Source organism: Porites lutea, chromosome 11, assembly GCF_958299795.1.
Source record: "Porites lutea chromosome 11, jaPorLute2.1, whole genome shotgun sequence".
Classification (NCBI taxonomy): Eukaryota; Metazoa; Cnidaria; class Anthozoa; order Scleractinia; family Poritidae; genus Porites; species Porites lutea.
Window position 1 is genome coordinate 26,692,504 of NC_133211.1, and position 15,864 is coordinate 26,708,367.

At 38.2% G+C, this 15,864-nt stretch overlaps 2 protein-coding genes across 2 annotated transcripts; one reads left to right on the forward strand and one right to left on the reverse strand.

The window, feature by feature from the left end:
• Positions 1 to 3,136: 3,136 nt before the first annotated feature.
• On the reverse strand, positions 3,137 to 9,944 carry LOC140951478 (glycolipid transfer protein-like). The gene is made up of 5 exons (XM_073400735.1): positions 9,747 to 9,944; positions 8,124 to 8,182; positions 7,492 to 7,622; positions 5,909 to 6,041; positions 3,137 to 3,444 (listed from the first exon to the last, which is right to left on the reverse strand). The coding sequence occupies exons 1-5, from the start codon at positions 9,853 to 9,855 to the stop codon at positions 3,265 to 3,267; spliced, it is 612 nt and encodes a 203-aa protein (XP_073256836.1). The 5' UTR covers positions 9,856 to 9,944; the 3' UTR covers positions 3,137 to 3,264.
• A 131-nt stretch (positions 9,945 to 10,075) lies between these two features.
• On the forward strand, positions 10,076 to 14,697 carry LOC140951477 (uncharacterized). Its single transcript, XM_073400734.1, has 3 exons — positions 10,076 to 10,225; positions 11,205 to 11,409; positions 11,851 to 14,697. Exons 1-3 carry the CDS (start codon positions 10,184 to 10,186, stop codon positions 13,524 to 13,526), a joined length of 1,923 nt encoding a protein of 640 aa, XP_073256835.1. The 5' UTR covers positions 10,076 to 10,183; the 3' UTR covers positions 13,527 to 14,697.
• Positions 14,698 to 15,864: the final 1,167 nt, after the last annotated feature.

The following is a 15,864-nucleotide window of genomic DNA, read 5'->3' on the forward strand; positions in this document are numbered from 1 at the left end:
GGGAAAGGGGGAGGGAAGTCTCTCCCCCACCCCCCCCCCCCAACCGTTTTCGCGCTGTACTCTCGAGTACTCCCACTGACCGCTGCGCTCTACTGTCTGAACGCCTGGAACAGGCTAGTGTTTCTTTTGTCTTCTGGGGCCCGTTTCTCGAAAGTCCCAGCAAACTACTCCATTTTGTTTCATTAACTGACAGTTTTATCAATGTTAGATGCAAAACTATTGAAACCTCGATCTTTAATGTAAACGGAGACAGCTTACCGGGCCCGTTAATTATCGGGACTTTCGAGAAACGGGCCCCTGGCCTAAAATTATCTACTCATGGGCCATGGTTCTCATGCACGCTCGCATGGTTCGCTCACTCCAGGGCGCTCACTCTACTATTCCTGAGGTAAAATGAGGCACTACTTGTAGTCCGAAGGAAGTTGCAGTCCTGTGTCTGATAGTCTGCTCTCATGCTCCACAGCTGTTTTTTGTGTCGTCACGCAACGCTCCTGTGGGGCTGCGTGACGACAAAAAGAACGGCTGTGAAGCAGACTGTGTCAGACAGACTGAAAATGGAACAACTAACCCCTCCCCGCTTTCCCCATCCTTAATTGGGGGGAAGGAAACAAAATTTTCCCTCTGTTTTGTCACAGATTGTACGTGAAAAAAATTGACCTGAATATCAAGTTGTGATCCTTAATTGCATCATTTATGATTTAAAGAACTGTTTAGGTCGTTCAGGCAAACTGGTTGTATTAATTGTGAAGAAAAAATTGGAAACTGTAAAAGGTGGTTTTTGAAACAATGAAGTGGTTGTATGAATTGCGGGGTTTGTAGAATAAGGAAATGTGTAAACTTTTTTTGACCAGAAAAAAGTGGACATAAAGGGTAGGGGGGAGTTGAAGAACATAGGTTCCACTGAACTCAGCGGAATTACCTTCATAGTTCTCAGAGATTATCAGTCAATTTCTTGTTTTGGAAATATACCGTACCAGTAGCCGATACTTTTCAGGGGAGAACATTAACATCAACTTCAGTCCCCGGGGGGTACTCCCTATGATGGCCTATACGGGGAGGCTCTGCCCGAAAGGGGTACCTTTCTCAGGATTCAAGTATAAGAAAGGGTAGGGATTTTACTCGTTGAAGCAGGGGCGGATCTAGGGGGAGGGTGAAGGGGGTGCGCACCCCCCCCCCCCCCTCGAGATGACCTGCGGTTTTCTAATACAACTGGTATGCTGCAAAAAAAAAAAACTATGTGGTTTATTGGTGTTGAAGTAGAGCAAGAGACGATTGCACCCCTTCCTAAAAAAAATCCTGGATCCGCCCCTGTGAAGTATATGAAAGGGTAAGGAAATCTGTCATTTGGGTCCGCAAAATGGCCCAAAGGACCGAACAGTTGAATTTTATGGCTTTATAAAGTCGGGAAAACGTTCTGTTTTGGGATGGATTGCTATTTAAATGACAATGCATTTACAGCAGTTAAAAAGGATGCAAAGTTCTAAACGAGGTACAGTTGACTCCCGATAACTCGAACCCTCGCTAACTGGAACCTCGCGCTAACTCGAACCAAAACCGATTTCCCCCGGATTTCCGTCATACATTTACTGGAATTTTACCCTCGATAACTCGAACCTCCCGCTAACTCGAAGTAATTTTCGTTTCCCCTCAGATCATTTCTATACAATTTTACCCTCGATAACTCGAACCATGTTTTGAGCCCTTAAAAAGTCGTTAAAAAACAGTGACGTGTTGTAGGCATAAAGTTTACCAGGCTCGATTACCAGCTGCTGTTCGGGAAAATGAGCCCGCACTCAATAACTTAGCCTCCACCGCAGACGTTCTTAGAGGTTACCCCAAAGAACGTCTGCGTGGGAGGCTACCAATAACTCGAACTCCTGATAACTTGAACTTTTCTCGATTTCCGTTGAAGGCTCGAGTTATGGGGAGTTGACTGTATGTGAAAGGGGTACCATTTGTCAATAGAAGGAGTACGAAAGGGGTACCTTTTTCGTGAAAAATGGTATATACATGTAAAAGGGTAAGGGGTTGGACCTCGGGGTGGAGCTCCACTGGAGCCTGTATAATGGCTTCAGTCACTACCAGCAAAAAAGATCTTGGAAGACGTTTAAACAGAAGTCGCAATAGTGGGGTAAATTTTACGTACACGTCATTAAATACAGTCGAAAAAAGTTTATCGCCATAATTTTTAAAAGTGCTTTTAAATGTGCACTTTGAACTGTATATATTTATCCCAAGACTCAGCAAATTAAGATGCATCTGAGAGGTTGAAATACTTTTCTGTTCTCAAGTCCATCAAGGACAGATCCAGAAATTTCACATGCACTATCTGCATTTCTTTATGATTTGTTAATTAGCACCATCCCCAAAATAGACCTTACCAAATAGTTGATCTGATAAACAGACAGAATCTGAAAAACCTGAAGAGAATCACATCCCCACCCCCCAACCCCTACATGACACCAAAAAAATGTACCACTAGCTCCATAGAGATAAAACTCTAGGAGCATTTAATTTTATGTCCAAAATAAAGGCTCCCAAAAACAGATTTCAACTGAAGTTTTGAAATATTAAACAAGAAAAGAACAGACAACGCTGTGGGGATAGAGGGATGGAGTAACCCAGCCCCCAAAAATAAAATAATAAATTAAAATTATGTTTGTTGTTGTTGTTGATGTTGTTGTTTTGTTTTTTATGAGCAGCAAGGTTCTATATATGGGCTTGTAATGTGTTTGTAAAAAAGAATTACATTTTATCTTGTATATCTAGGCTGACATTAGCAAGTTTTCAAGAGTACTTGTAGTTTTTCAAGAGTATCTTGTATATCTAGGCTGACATTACTCTAAGTGAGGAGTAAGTTTTCAAGGGTACTGAAACATGCAGACAGAGAAACTCAATTTTTCCTGTTCCTGAGCTGACATGATATGGCAAAACCAGATTAGGTTCTTGTTATGTTATGTGGCATAAATCATATGAGTTCAATTCAGTGGGCTATTCTTATGTATAGAAAAATGTTCAAGGTGGTAAAAAGTTAGCACTAAGCAGTAAAATAATATACCCAAAGTGATTTATTGCAATTTTTTACTAGAAATAATAATTAGTTATTAATTATTCTTTGGTTACTCTGACTAGCTTTAACTTTAAATTCCTTAACCCACCGGCTACCATTTACCCACAAATGTTATGTGTGGTTTTGACACTTGCAAAAACTTAAATAACTGAAAAATTTTAAAGACCAAAAATTAATTTATAAATATTGATTGTTTAAACCTTCTGTGAATTATCCAACTTATTTTTATCATAAAATTCTTGTATAACTTTAATATTTGCAGATAAGAGATCAACACAGTCCTTCATTTCCTTTAGGACAGTCTCTTCATCAACTTTTCCTCGACCCAGCTTTTCCATGAAGTCCTTACGATATGGAACAGCTTTCATGGCAAGCTAAAGGAAAAAAAAAACACTTTTAGCTTTCAGGGTTTTCATTAAGTGCCGGCAACTGGCTAAAAAACCGGCTACATTAAAGTCTGAGCCCTGTACTTTTTGGGAAAAAGGAAAAGGGGTAAAACAGGGAGTGAAAGCCTGAAATTGCCTACAATACTCGATTGCTAAGCCTCCTACTTTTACACAGGCCGCGTCCGCTAGCGTGTCGGGTAGTATTCTCTATTTGTACGAGCACATGAACGCCCGAAGATGCAACATTAGTTTTTTGCGTAATATGTTATGGGTAGGAGAGAACAGCAAAATAGAAAGAGGAAGACTGCAGCTAAATCTTGCCAGTCTCTCGATACATGGGTCAGTAAAGTACCCCGTCAAGAGCCATCAGACGCTGACAATGACAGTGCAGTCTGCGATGACAGCCCAGCTGAAACCACGACTTCAGATCTACCTCAGGTAACTACAGTTTTACAACAAGTTATAGAAGGTAAATCATACTTATTTTCGCAATGCCCACCAGTCTTGATCCCATTATTATGATATGAGATTTAGTCGCTATTCCTTGATATGAAACAAACTCGCTTAATAAAAAGCCAGTGAGGGAACATAGAGTAACAATTCAGAGAGGGACTGGGAGGGTTAATCTAAAGGAGCAATCCACAGGCATCCCAAACCATCAAAATAGAAGTTTTCGAGACACAAAGAGGGAAAATACATTTTATGTTTCTCTTGGTCTCTTATCGTCATTTCCTGATGTCATGACAATATTCTATGAAAAGCAGATGTGTACTTTCTTAACAATTCCGCATTGTTTATAAAATTGTAAAGACTTCGCAAGCTCCAGTACTGATTACAATCTAACGTGGCATCACTTAGAACCAATGATGCAACAAGAAATAAATGACATCAGGAAGTTTTCAACGACCTCTGAGAAATTTGGTTCTTCCGCAAATAAGCTGCCTGAGTTGGTCAAAAGTCCACTTTGGCCTCGTTAGCACCCCCCCCCCCCCCCCCCAACATAAAATCCTGGTTACGGGCCTGTTTACATCCTAGCTGTCTACTTTAAAACTTAATGAGAACCCCGAGCTTTAATCAGAATTTCTTTACCATATTGCTTGTATACAGCATTGAAAGAGTAAGTTCTCTAACGTCAGTGTTTTCTCACAATGACTTTTCTTTCAGGTTCTGGTTAACTTCTGGGTTTAAAACTGGTGTAGAGATATTCCCCAGTCAGATAGATACCATAAACTGCTGCTTGCCCTTACATCTTTGTAAGGGGTTTTAGGAGGGTTAATAAATCAGGGTTCATACAGAAAATTGCAACCATTTTTCAAGGACTTTTCAAGGACTTTTCAAGGACCACATTATATTTTCAAGGACAACCTACTAGGAGTATAATTTCCCAGATGGTACAAAAATGCACATTCCCAGTCCATTCTAATAAGACTTTAAGGCTTTAACTGTTTGTTTCACCAACTTCTCTACATTTTTCAGTACACTTGTCTTAAATTGATAGTTAATTATTGCACAAAACATTGAGCACTTTATGTAAATAACCTTTAAATTCTCTGAGCTATGATTTATATTCTGTCTAGTGTCTTGGACAACCAAAAAGCATCAAAAAACTCTTTTCAGGCTACTACATTCAAAGTCGAAGAAAATTCAAGGACTTTTCAAGGACTTGCACAGAACTTTAAGGACTTTTAAAGGAAAAATGGAATTCAAGGACTTTTCAAGGACTTCCCCTAAAATTAAAGGACTTTTCAAGACTGTGCGAACCCTGTAAATGGAGGGGCTTATATCCAAGGGGGATTTATAACAGGAATAGAAAAAGCACTTTGAAACAAGCTATAGTAGGTAGTGGTGCTGATCTAAAATCCTTTTGCATTTACTGGTTAATGAATCAAATTCATTTTACAGTCAAGGCAGGTCAAGTGTACCCCCTAAGATTGCATCAATGAATCAATTATTGTTGCCACAACCAGTCTCAAATTTAAATCTGCATAATTTCCTGATAGCGTGATGAGCAGTGAATTTCTCATGGTAACTCCTCTGTATTCGGTCAGATTGAAAATCTTTGAATGGATAAAATTGTTTTTACATCAAAGTCCAGAAAACTGAGCTGGCAGAAATTTCATTACTACCTCGCGTGTGAATTCACTGCTCATTACGTATGCAGAAGTGCAGAGACGAAACTGAAATGCACAACTACCAATGGATTCAACCTTTGCATAATAACTTCATTAATGCAATCTTGACCTGCCCTGGTCGAGGGGGGATTACATTAATTTTGAGGGGCTCAATTGGATGTACCTTTTTGTTTACATGTAGATGGCCCTATAATAACTGGGGGTGGGCTTATAAGCAGCAGTTTATCATATACCCTCAATAATAGAAGTAGTCAAAAGGAAACAAGTGACACTCTAGGAAGGGTTATCAGATATTGAAAACATCAATTTATAAAACCTACGGAAAAAACTCCCTGAACCATCCAACCATGATATCTCTTAAGTGATGCCTCATAAGCTTTCTTGGCGCATTTCACAAGATCCTGTTCTCCTGTAAGAACCTCTTCAAGAAACACAACAATGAACTGAAGTGCTCTGTGAGAGAGAATTAAAAAATGCAAAAGATGAGTTTTGAAGGCTGAATGAGTGTAAGGCAAGGAAACTAAGGAGAAAGGTTAATGGAGAAATTAGCAACACCAAATGAAGGCCTTTAAACCATACCCCTGACATGTGAACCTTGGGGTTTCTCACATTCGCATTCAGGATGCTCATAAATCCTCAAAGGACACATTAAAGGTAAGACACTCACAATCCAAGGGGGCTCAAATAGCCAAAGCTTAACTCAATCTACAGGGCATAGGAACTAAATTAGCTATACTATGTTTAAATTCAGAGTGGGTACACAAATCTTCTTCTTATATTTGTTGCCATGTTCTGAAACTCCTTATCCACAAAAATAAGGGAGGTCAAAGGAATAAACCATTTTAAAAATGCTTAATTTGCAAAATTATGTTTTAATATTCTTAGTTGTAAGATGTATGATTTATTATTATCATAATAACTATTATAATTTGTTCATCCATAGTGTACATAACTGTAAGGGTTTAAAACTTTAGGGAGGGTTAGTTGAATGTTATTATTTGTAGTAATATTACTATTTTAGTTCTTTTGTTTGTTGCAGGCGACAAGAAGAGCCTGAAGACTTTTCTTGGTCAGCAAATCTTGGTCACTAATGGTTTGGTATTTTTGGGTGTTTGTAACTTGTTTTAGGTAGTATTACCCAATCAACATTCATTACTTCAAATAAGGCTACCATGAAAGATGTCATTAATTTCAAAAGAGGGGGTTTTATTTCAATAACGAAATCAGTTCCCGATAAATGAAGGTCATTTCCACTGAAATAATGAGCAGCATGTGCTGAATATCATGATTGTGAAGCTAACTGCAATATGCAGCCCCAGCAAAATTTCCCTTGAACTCCACGTACCTAGGAATGCAGCTTTATTGCATGTATTTGTACTTGTCAACTAAATCTGTTAGACTTCGTTCAGCTGGTCAACACTTTCAATTCAACTCAACCACGTACAGCTTTGGTATCTTTATTGATCCAACGATTTTTCAATGTGAAAGGTTTACACCCAGGGGACATTTTTAAAAATTAGGTTGAGTATGATCCAACCACCAGCTCCATTATTTTAAAGTATTTACTAGCTATATAGAGACTTTATAGATACCTGGAAGTGACAGCAACTTTTCATTTAGGGTGAAAAATGACAGTGACCTTTGCAGCCATTGGTTTGGTGACATAGGTATTAAAAGGGGTGTGTCATGGCAGCAAGGCTACCCCCCTTGGAAGGCCTCATAAAATGCAGTTGCGGACACATTTGCATTCCTTTCTTCCAGCGAATGGCTGCTTAAGGAAGCTTTGACTTTATCAGAGAAAAAACATTAAATACCACTAGCCAAAACATCCCCATGTCCAAACATCAGTAGTATGATTTTTTTCCTTTTGCAATATATGACAAGTAAAAGGTCTGTGACCAACCTTTTTAGCCAAAGCAAGGCATCTGTGGCAGAATTCTTGGCAGTGGTTGTTCCTGTGGCTATCTCACTTTCAACAATATCTTGCAATGTTTTAAATTTTTCTGGATCTTGTGCAAATTTCTCTCTAAGTTTCTAAAAACAACACACAGACACAAAAGATCAAAATCAGAAAACAACAGATTTATAGGATAGCAGAATCACATTCTCCCCATGGTATGGAACCTCTGAGGCCAAATCTTGGATTTCAAGGTTCTACCATCAGTAACAAAATTAGAAGATACTTTACCCTCAAGGACATTTATCACATTTTAACATTTTAACTTCAAAAGGTTAAAATGAAGCTTCCCCACTGCCACCCTTGTGCCACTGTTCAAGCTACCTGTAACCCAGCTTTGAGTGGAGGGGTGAGGAAAGATTGTTTTGTTTGCCAAACTTCAGCCAGTTTGATAAATGTCTCAACAATTTTTTCATCAACATAGTTGCCTGAGATGTGCATTAACTCAAACGCAGGCAAAGGTTTTATTGCTCATCCCTTATGCTCCATGATAAAAGAAATTGTAAAGTATTCTTGCTACTTTTCTGGATTGGACAAATGGTGAAAGAAAATAAATTTTTAACCATGCAGTACTATACCTTTATGTTACCATTTATATCAGACTTAACAGGAGCAAATGCTGTAGGTCCTAAAACATCTGTTGGACAAGAACATAATGAGACAGAAAATACTAATTAGTAATTAATGTTGCAGTAAAGCAAACTGAAAAATATCGTCTCAGGAATCTTGCTACATTCCTGTTATTTAAATTATATACAGCTCAGAATTTACAAGTATTATTTATTTAATATTCAAATGTCAGTGCTCCTCTTATACAAAGAATCTATACATAAGGGATCTGCACTTCCTGAATTAGCTCCTGGTACTCCTGCTGATTATTATTGTCATCTATTAAATCCAGGTGGAGGGTGGGGGAAGGGCCCGGGGGGGGGGGGGGGCACTTGGGTATTTTTTGGGTGGGTATGTGCCACCCGGGACCCCAAATTGGCACCCCGTTCTAGAAAAATTTTCCCCTAAAACTGATACCCCGTTCTAGAAATGGGCCAATTTTTTATACTCCGTTCTAGGGTGCAGCAAGAGTACAACGGTTTACTTGTTAACGCATTGAACCCTATTTTTAAAAGCAATCTGTCCTTGAATACTTTCAAATGGCTGCTTACAAAAGTGGAGCTTTCGTGCGTTCGAAATATTATACCCCGTTCTAGGAAACGCCTCTGAAATGGATACCCCATTCTAAATCAGGAGCTTCAAAATCACGACCCCTTTGGGCGGCACATACCCATATAGGTAATGTATGGGAGTACCCCCCCAGGGGGGAAGGGGCACTCTATAATTTCTCCTTACGTTTGGTCAGACAAAACTAATAGCTCTATCAAAGTTGCTGTTTAAAACACAGCCACCATTTTGAGGATTTATTTTAAGCATGCAAATATTTCATTGCCTGTCACATTCCTGACAGGCCATCACATGCTCAGATAGGATTTGGCCAGATCTCCCCTTCAAAGTCAACAAGAAATCTGAGTACAAGGTCACATTTAGGTGAGTGAATGCACCATATAGTGGTTCCATTCTATGCCGTGGTAGGGTACGTAGGGGTATGCTAATGTATGATAATGAGTTTAAAACAAGGGAAAATATAATTGAAAACAAGGATAAAATTGAACCACAACATACGTATGTACCCATTACCATAGATTACAGAAAATGACCATGTACAAACACAAATACTTCGTGAAGAGAGATAGATCACACTTGACAATCTTGACAACCGGTGGGCAAGTTCCTAAGGGATAAACCAATAATCCCAAGGATTAAGAACTTGCTTGCCAGTCACTCTCAACTTTATTCTGATCTCTCTGATAGCATCATATTCAACCAAGTTGGTTTTGCACTACACTGCTGGTTTTTATCTACAACCCAACAGTGCATTTTACATTCTGAATCCACGTCATCACCCCTCGTTCATATTAAAAATTTTTTAGGCCTCGATATTTTCGACATTTCTATCTTTACGTAAAACAGATATTACTTTTTCTCAGTCAATACTAGAGAGCAAACAAAAGAGTTTAAAATCAATCTTTGATAAGGGTAATCACTGCTGAAATCATGATGATGTACAAAATTCAGATTAGCTGCATGATCTTAAAGTTCTATCCATATTTGTTCTAGAGAACTTATGTATCTTACCAAAGGCTACTCACCAAAAAAGGGTACTACTTCACTGGCAGCATCTAAAAATGATTTTGTCTCTATTCTACTGTCCTCAGGAACTGGCAAGAACCGATGAGTTGCCTCCGAGAAGAAAGACATGATTTCCGTGACAAAATCCGTTTAGCGTCAGCTCGTTTCTAACTGGCGTACGGCCAGGGGGTAGGGCCGGTAAAGCTCTGTTGAATTTTCCCTATATAGCGGTTTAAACATTAAAGCGCATGAAATTTAGTTTAAAATCTATCCTTATTTGATAATGATTTAAAAATTAGCATGATTTAGCACTTTTACCGTTAATTTTGCTACATCTTTTTGTTTATCTTCTATACCTACCCCTCCACGCTAAGTACATTTTGTCGTCTCATTCATTTGGACCAGGAAGAGATTACGCGGAATTGTGGGAAATGTTTTGTTCATTTTATATGCTAACATGGCGTCTGAATCAGGACGTATTCAAGTCCGTAAAAATGAGGTGAGAACTAACGATTTTTTCAGTTTTTTAACTAGCCATGCTGTTGTTTTTATTTTGTAAGACGAAATGTTTTCGAGAGCTTAAAAACAACTTAATCTTTCCATTCATCAAACGTTATGACATCAGTCACGTTTTCATTCACAACTCAAAATGTGTAAATGGAAAGTCTTATTGTCATTTACGTGCATGCATGTTCTGTTTCTCTGTTTTCTCTCATTTTAAGATCGTTTAGGATGAAAGCCTATTTTAGGGGAAACGGAAAGTTTGAGGCAGTCTAGCTTCACATGTTTTGTAGTTTCGCGGAAACAAAATAAGTTGACTTCCCTGTAAAACCAATGCCCACACTTCACTCTTTGTTCATAAACAGCACGCGTGGCCCATTTCGATTTTAATAAACCTGATGTTCATGTATGGTAAAAGACCGAGGCTTTTCACATTTTTTTAGATAATTTAATTACCCTGAACTGTCATTTGTCCATGTAATAAATTTTCGAAAACATCTACAGTAATATACGTACATTTACAGTATTGTTCGATATTACAAGCGATATTATAAACATTTAGGGAAGTAAAAGGGAAAAAGTGTAAGTGGTTATCTCATATGCATGTAACCCGCAAATTTATGACGTTGGTTCAGAATTTGTAAAGTACAGGAAAAACAATATTTACGAGGAAAATTGTAAAGCCTCAGCACCTTATCATCAAGCTTTGTATTATACTATCACAGAGAACAACTATTGAAAGAATTATTTAAACAGCTTATTATTTGATGCCGTTTTTAAGAAAAAAAAACCAGCTCAGATTTGTATCGCACAATGGAGACATGAAGGTTCACACTTAAGGGTTTTATATCGTATTTACTTGACCAATTTTCATTTTCTTAACTTCCTGGAAAGCTTAGAGTTGCTTGCTACATAAACTGACCCTATGGACAGCTGCTTATTATGTTTGAGCATACCTGTTCTGTTCCTTTTCATAGGTTTTACTTCTTAAGAATGGCCAACCCATCCTTAGAGTTGAGCGAGGGACAACTTTGAGTGTCATCAAATTGCTCTATCAAGCTGACCCTAGAAACAAGGGAACCGTGATAGGTTTGAGGCCAGAAACAGATGAACCATTACCATGTGTGCTGACACTAGATCATTCTCCACTAGAAGAAGCAAAATATGAATTGATAACTCATGGTAAGGGGTGGTACTATATATCATCAGTCTATTGCTGTTTCAGGTCAATTCTGTTCTGAAAAAATTTAAACTGGCACCTTTACCCATACTCACAATGCTGCGTGCACACTAACAACTTTAATTTTTTGGTGATTTTTGCAGGCATGACATTAATTTCCAATATCCACTCCCATTCTTAGCATCCATTGCAACAGACGACAGTTTCAAGGCTTAAAATGTAGTCTTAAGTAACAACACTGGACCATTATTTATGGATTTTAATATTCTTGATACAAACAATTTTTTTAGCTTTTTGAAAAATTTCAGCAAATAGCCTGGCATAGCCCCTTTAAAAGTGCCTTTGTTTCAAAGGAGAGTGAGGAAAAGTGTGGGTTTGACAAGAATCATTTTTGTTACTGACATATAGATCATTAACATGAATCTCATGTTACTTTAATTCAGAAACATCCTCACAAAGTTCCAGTCACCCAGCCAGCAAAGAAGAAGTTGTCACCAGGGCATTTCATGATGGAAATTCTTCAAATCTTTCAAACTCATTTTATTCCCAAGCATCAATCCACTCTTCATACGAAACATCGTCAGCTTTACCACAGATGGCACACACAAATCATGGAACGCCTCTAACAGTGAATATATCACCAGAAAGTAACCCTAAAAAAAGCTTAGTTTATCAAAGAGAGAGCAATGGCAGCTCACTGCTTGTAGCCAGAAGTGACAATGATCATTTACCTTCTCATTTAAGCATCTTTGCATCATCACGCAGGAAGAAAACAACCTCTCGGAAATCAGTTATCCCCCGTAAAGTTTCTCCTTCTTCTAGCCCTAATCCAATCCTAGCTAATAAATCCATTCACAGAATACCTTTTCAAAGAGAAAACGGAACTAACTTAAGAGATGAACAATTAGGAGACAAAAGGGCGAGATTTGGTGAACATGGTGACTCACCTGGCTTATGTGATAGCACAGAAAATGGGAATCCTACATTACACATGGAGGAGGCAGAAAACATGGACTTGTCAGCAGCTCAACACAGAGAAAATGGGGGAAGTGCTGCTGCAGCCTCCTATTCAGTGGAAGATGCGACTGGTATTTCTAATTTTCCAAACTTGGAAAGTTCCTCAACTAATGGTTCAAGTCCTGCTGTTAGTGATGACCATCCAGTCATCATTGATGTGCATAGTGACTCAAGGGAAACTAGTGGAGGAGAAAATGATTCTGATTCAAACTTTGTAAGTTTAGAGAATAGTCCTTCACACAATCATCCAAGTATTGCCCAGGGTTCACGTGGTAACATTAAGGAAGTTTTACCTAGAGCTAATGAAGAAGGACACTCTTCACACACATCACCAGTCGTGTTGCTGCAAAGCACAGTTTTGGTTAAAACAGAACCTAATGAATTCCTGCCAACAACAGACAGTCACTCTTCAGAGCAGAATAATAGAATACATTTACTTCACCCTAATGAAAAAAATGACTATTCTGAAAATTGTGGCATGGTGCGCAGGATTCCTACTGACAGCTACTCAGTTTTGCCTACTAGCTCACAGGATACCCATCCCAGCTCACTGCCAGGTCATCAGGAGCCTCCTGTGATGCCACGAGTTGTAAATGTTGTTGGTGCATCTCCAGATCATAGTGAATCAACAGAGGAGTCTCATTCACAACCCACTGATGACTACATGTTACCTAAAGCATACAGCTGTGATATCTGCCATAAGCGGTTTGACTCAGCCAACTCTATGATGCGTCATAAGCGCTCTCACAGTGGAGATCGGCCCTATATTTGCAAAATCTGTGGATGGGGTTTTAATTTGAGTGGCAATCTTAACCAGCATCTGGCTATTCATCAAAAGGTAAAGCCATTCAAGTGTGTCTATTGTGGAAAGACTTTTGCACGGTCAAATGTCCTGAAGGCACATGTTCGTTGCCATACTGGCGAGCGTCCATACCAGTGCCAACTTTGTGGCAGCAAATTTATTATTGGACACAATCTAAAGAAACATATGTTGACACGGCATGGTATAAAGGAAGATGGCCCAGAGGAGGTGGGATCTCACAATGGAGAGAATCAAAATGAAAGCACAAGTGTCCCTGAATTGTCTCAACCATATGCATAAGGAAATTTTTAATTCTGTAGACTTGTTCAGTTCCTCAGCTTAATTGTGGTCCAAATGTGTCATTCAAAGCTTAAAAGACAACCACCAAAAACTGAAAACTACAGGTATTTATCATAGTGTTTGTCTCAAATAGGCTGAGATGTCAAATAAATTCATACAAGCTCCAGGTACCTGCAAAGCTTTGCTTATAGCTAGCTGAAATTTGGAGAATCGGTCATGGGTATAGGGGGATTCCCATAGAAATAAAAAAATAAATAAATGCTAGGTGTAGATAATGTTGTAGATAAACACAGATTTAAATGCACTGAGTTATGATTAAATAATTATCATTATAATTTATATAGTTTCTATTTGCCAGAGATCATGCAGTGTGTTTTATTTTAAATATAAAGAGACATGGAAATCTATTTATATTATTTTAAAGTTAATTGGAGATCTTTCTTTAACTCTTTTTTATCCTATTAAATAAGCGTTGCTTATGCTAAATCCTGGTGTGCAGAGAAAAAAATTAGCAGTGTCAAAGTCTTCATGTTAATATTTTATAGCCCTGTTTTGTGAACATGCGAATTGGTCTTTATTTCCTTGTAAGAAAAGAGAGAAGTTGATGAAGATTAAAAGTCACTTGGGGCCTTATTCCTTGTACTCATTGTGCTTGCATACTGGGCAGTTTTGTGGCGAGTTTTTCATTTTGTGTTTTGTTAAGTAAAGGATAACACCTACTCCATCATTTTCTTGATGAACGAAAACCACACACAAGAAAAAGAAAAACATTGTGATGATACTTGTGATAATAATTCTACGTACTTATCATTATTTTAAAACAGCTTCTGGGTGTTGGTGACAAAACAGTGGGTGTTGGTCATATTCAGATAAATGCAAATTTGGCATTAGTTTTTCTCAAAATCATAAATTTTAATCTGCTGGCATAGTATTTATTTAAATAAGATGGCTTATGAAAAAGTAGTATTTAAGATAACTGCGAAAAGATTTAAATTTTATTTTAATTTGTTTTATTTGTTGACAGACTATATTTTGTTAATTTGATTTACATTCCTTATTTTTATTGTATTATTCATAAAAGCCTAACCTTTATTTAAGAGCAAAATATGGAACTGTTGTTATAATATAAAAGTTAATGAATAAAATTTGTTTTATTTTGCTGTCCTATTGATATTGTTAGCATTTGATGTAGCAGACGTAGTCAACAATAATGCTCCCAGATAATTTTTCCACTATGCACATCACTTCAACCTTGTTAAATTTATCTGGTGAAAGGCTTCCCCCCACCCCCCCCAAAAAAGCCGTTTGTTTCATATGTCTTGTATATAGCCTATGTACAGCTGTCCCCTCCCATCAAGAAAAAAGAAACAGATATTATTTGAGGGGAGGGAACAGCTGTACACACACTACTATGCGACATTCCACCAGTTTCCTTGGTTATTTTTTTAGTCATGTCATTACCCCCGAAAAACTTCGAAAAAAACAGGTTCAGTTCTCTAAAAGTTGTTAATTAAGTAGGTATTGTGGTGACTATTGTGATTGTGGTCTTCTTGATCGGGGGAGGGGGTGAATAAGAGGGTTCCCTACACCGCAATAGTGCTCATGAATGAGTGAGAAAACCGCATTTAAAAACCTTAATGGATCCACACCCGGTTAAGTCCCAAGAGTGACCAACATCAGTTTTCTCCTCACAATGTCAATACATTAGCAAAAGTAAAGGTTATCAGATTTAATAAAATGATCATCTCAGGGAAAATGCTTTGATCTTTTACCAAATTCCCTCAACTAATTTTTTAAGGAAATGTATGAAGGTCAGTTTGGAGAATTTGTTGGTGTATATCAGGGCTTAAAGGGTTAAATCAGGGTTAGCATACAGCCATGATCTTTGAACTTATGGCTATCACACTGTTTAATCAGTTTATTAAACAATGCGTCGTACGAAATGACAAGAAGACTTCCGGTTAGTGAGTTATTCTCATTCACATGGAAGGTATGCTGTCTGTAAAAAATGAATTGTAAAAGGTAAGGGGTAGGACTCCCCTTAAAAAAACTTTGCTGAATACACCCGGGAGTGAAGACTACTCACCTGACCGCTTAACTCCAAGAGCTTCCGTGCCTAAAATTCCTAATTGACCTAATTGTACTGCACCGTTGGTTCATCCAACTCACTTCTCTACTTCTAAGATTTAGCCACCCTACAAAGACAACTCTCCACTCAATAAGGGGTTCTGGCCTATACGGGGACCGGGAGGCTCCACCTAATAGGGGTGCCTAGTTTCAGGCGTCAGGTGTATAAATGGGTGGGGAATTTACGATGCGAAGTATATGAAAGGGAAGG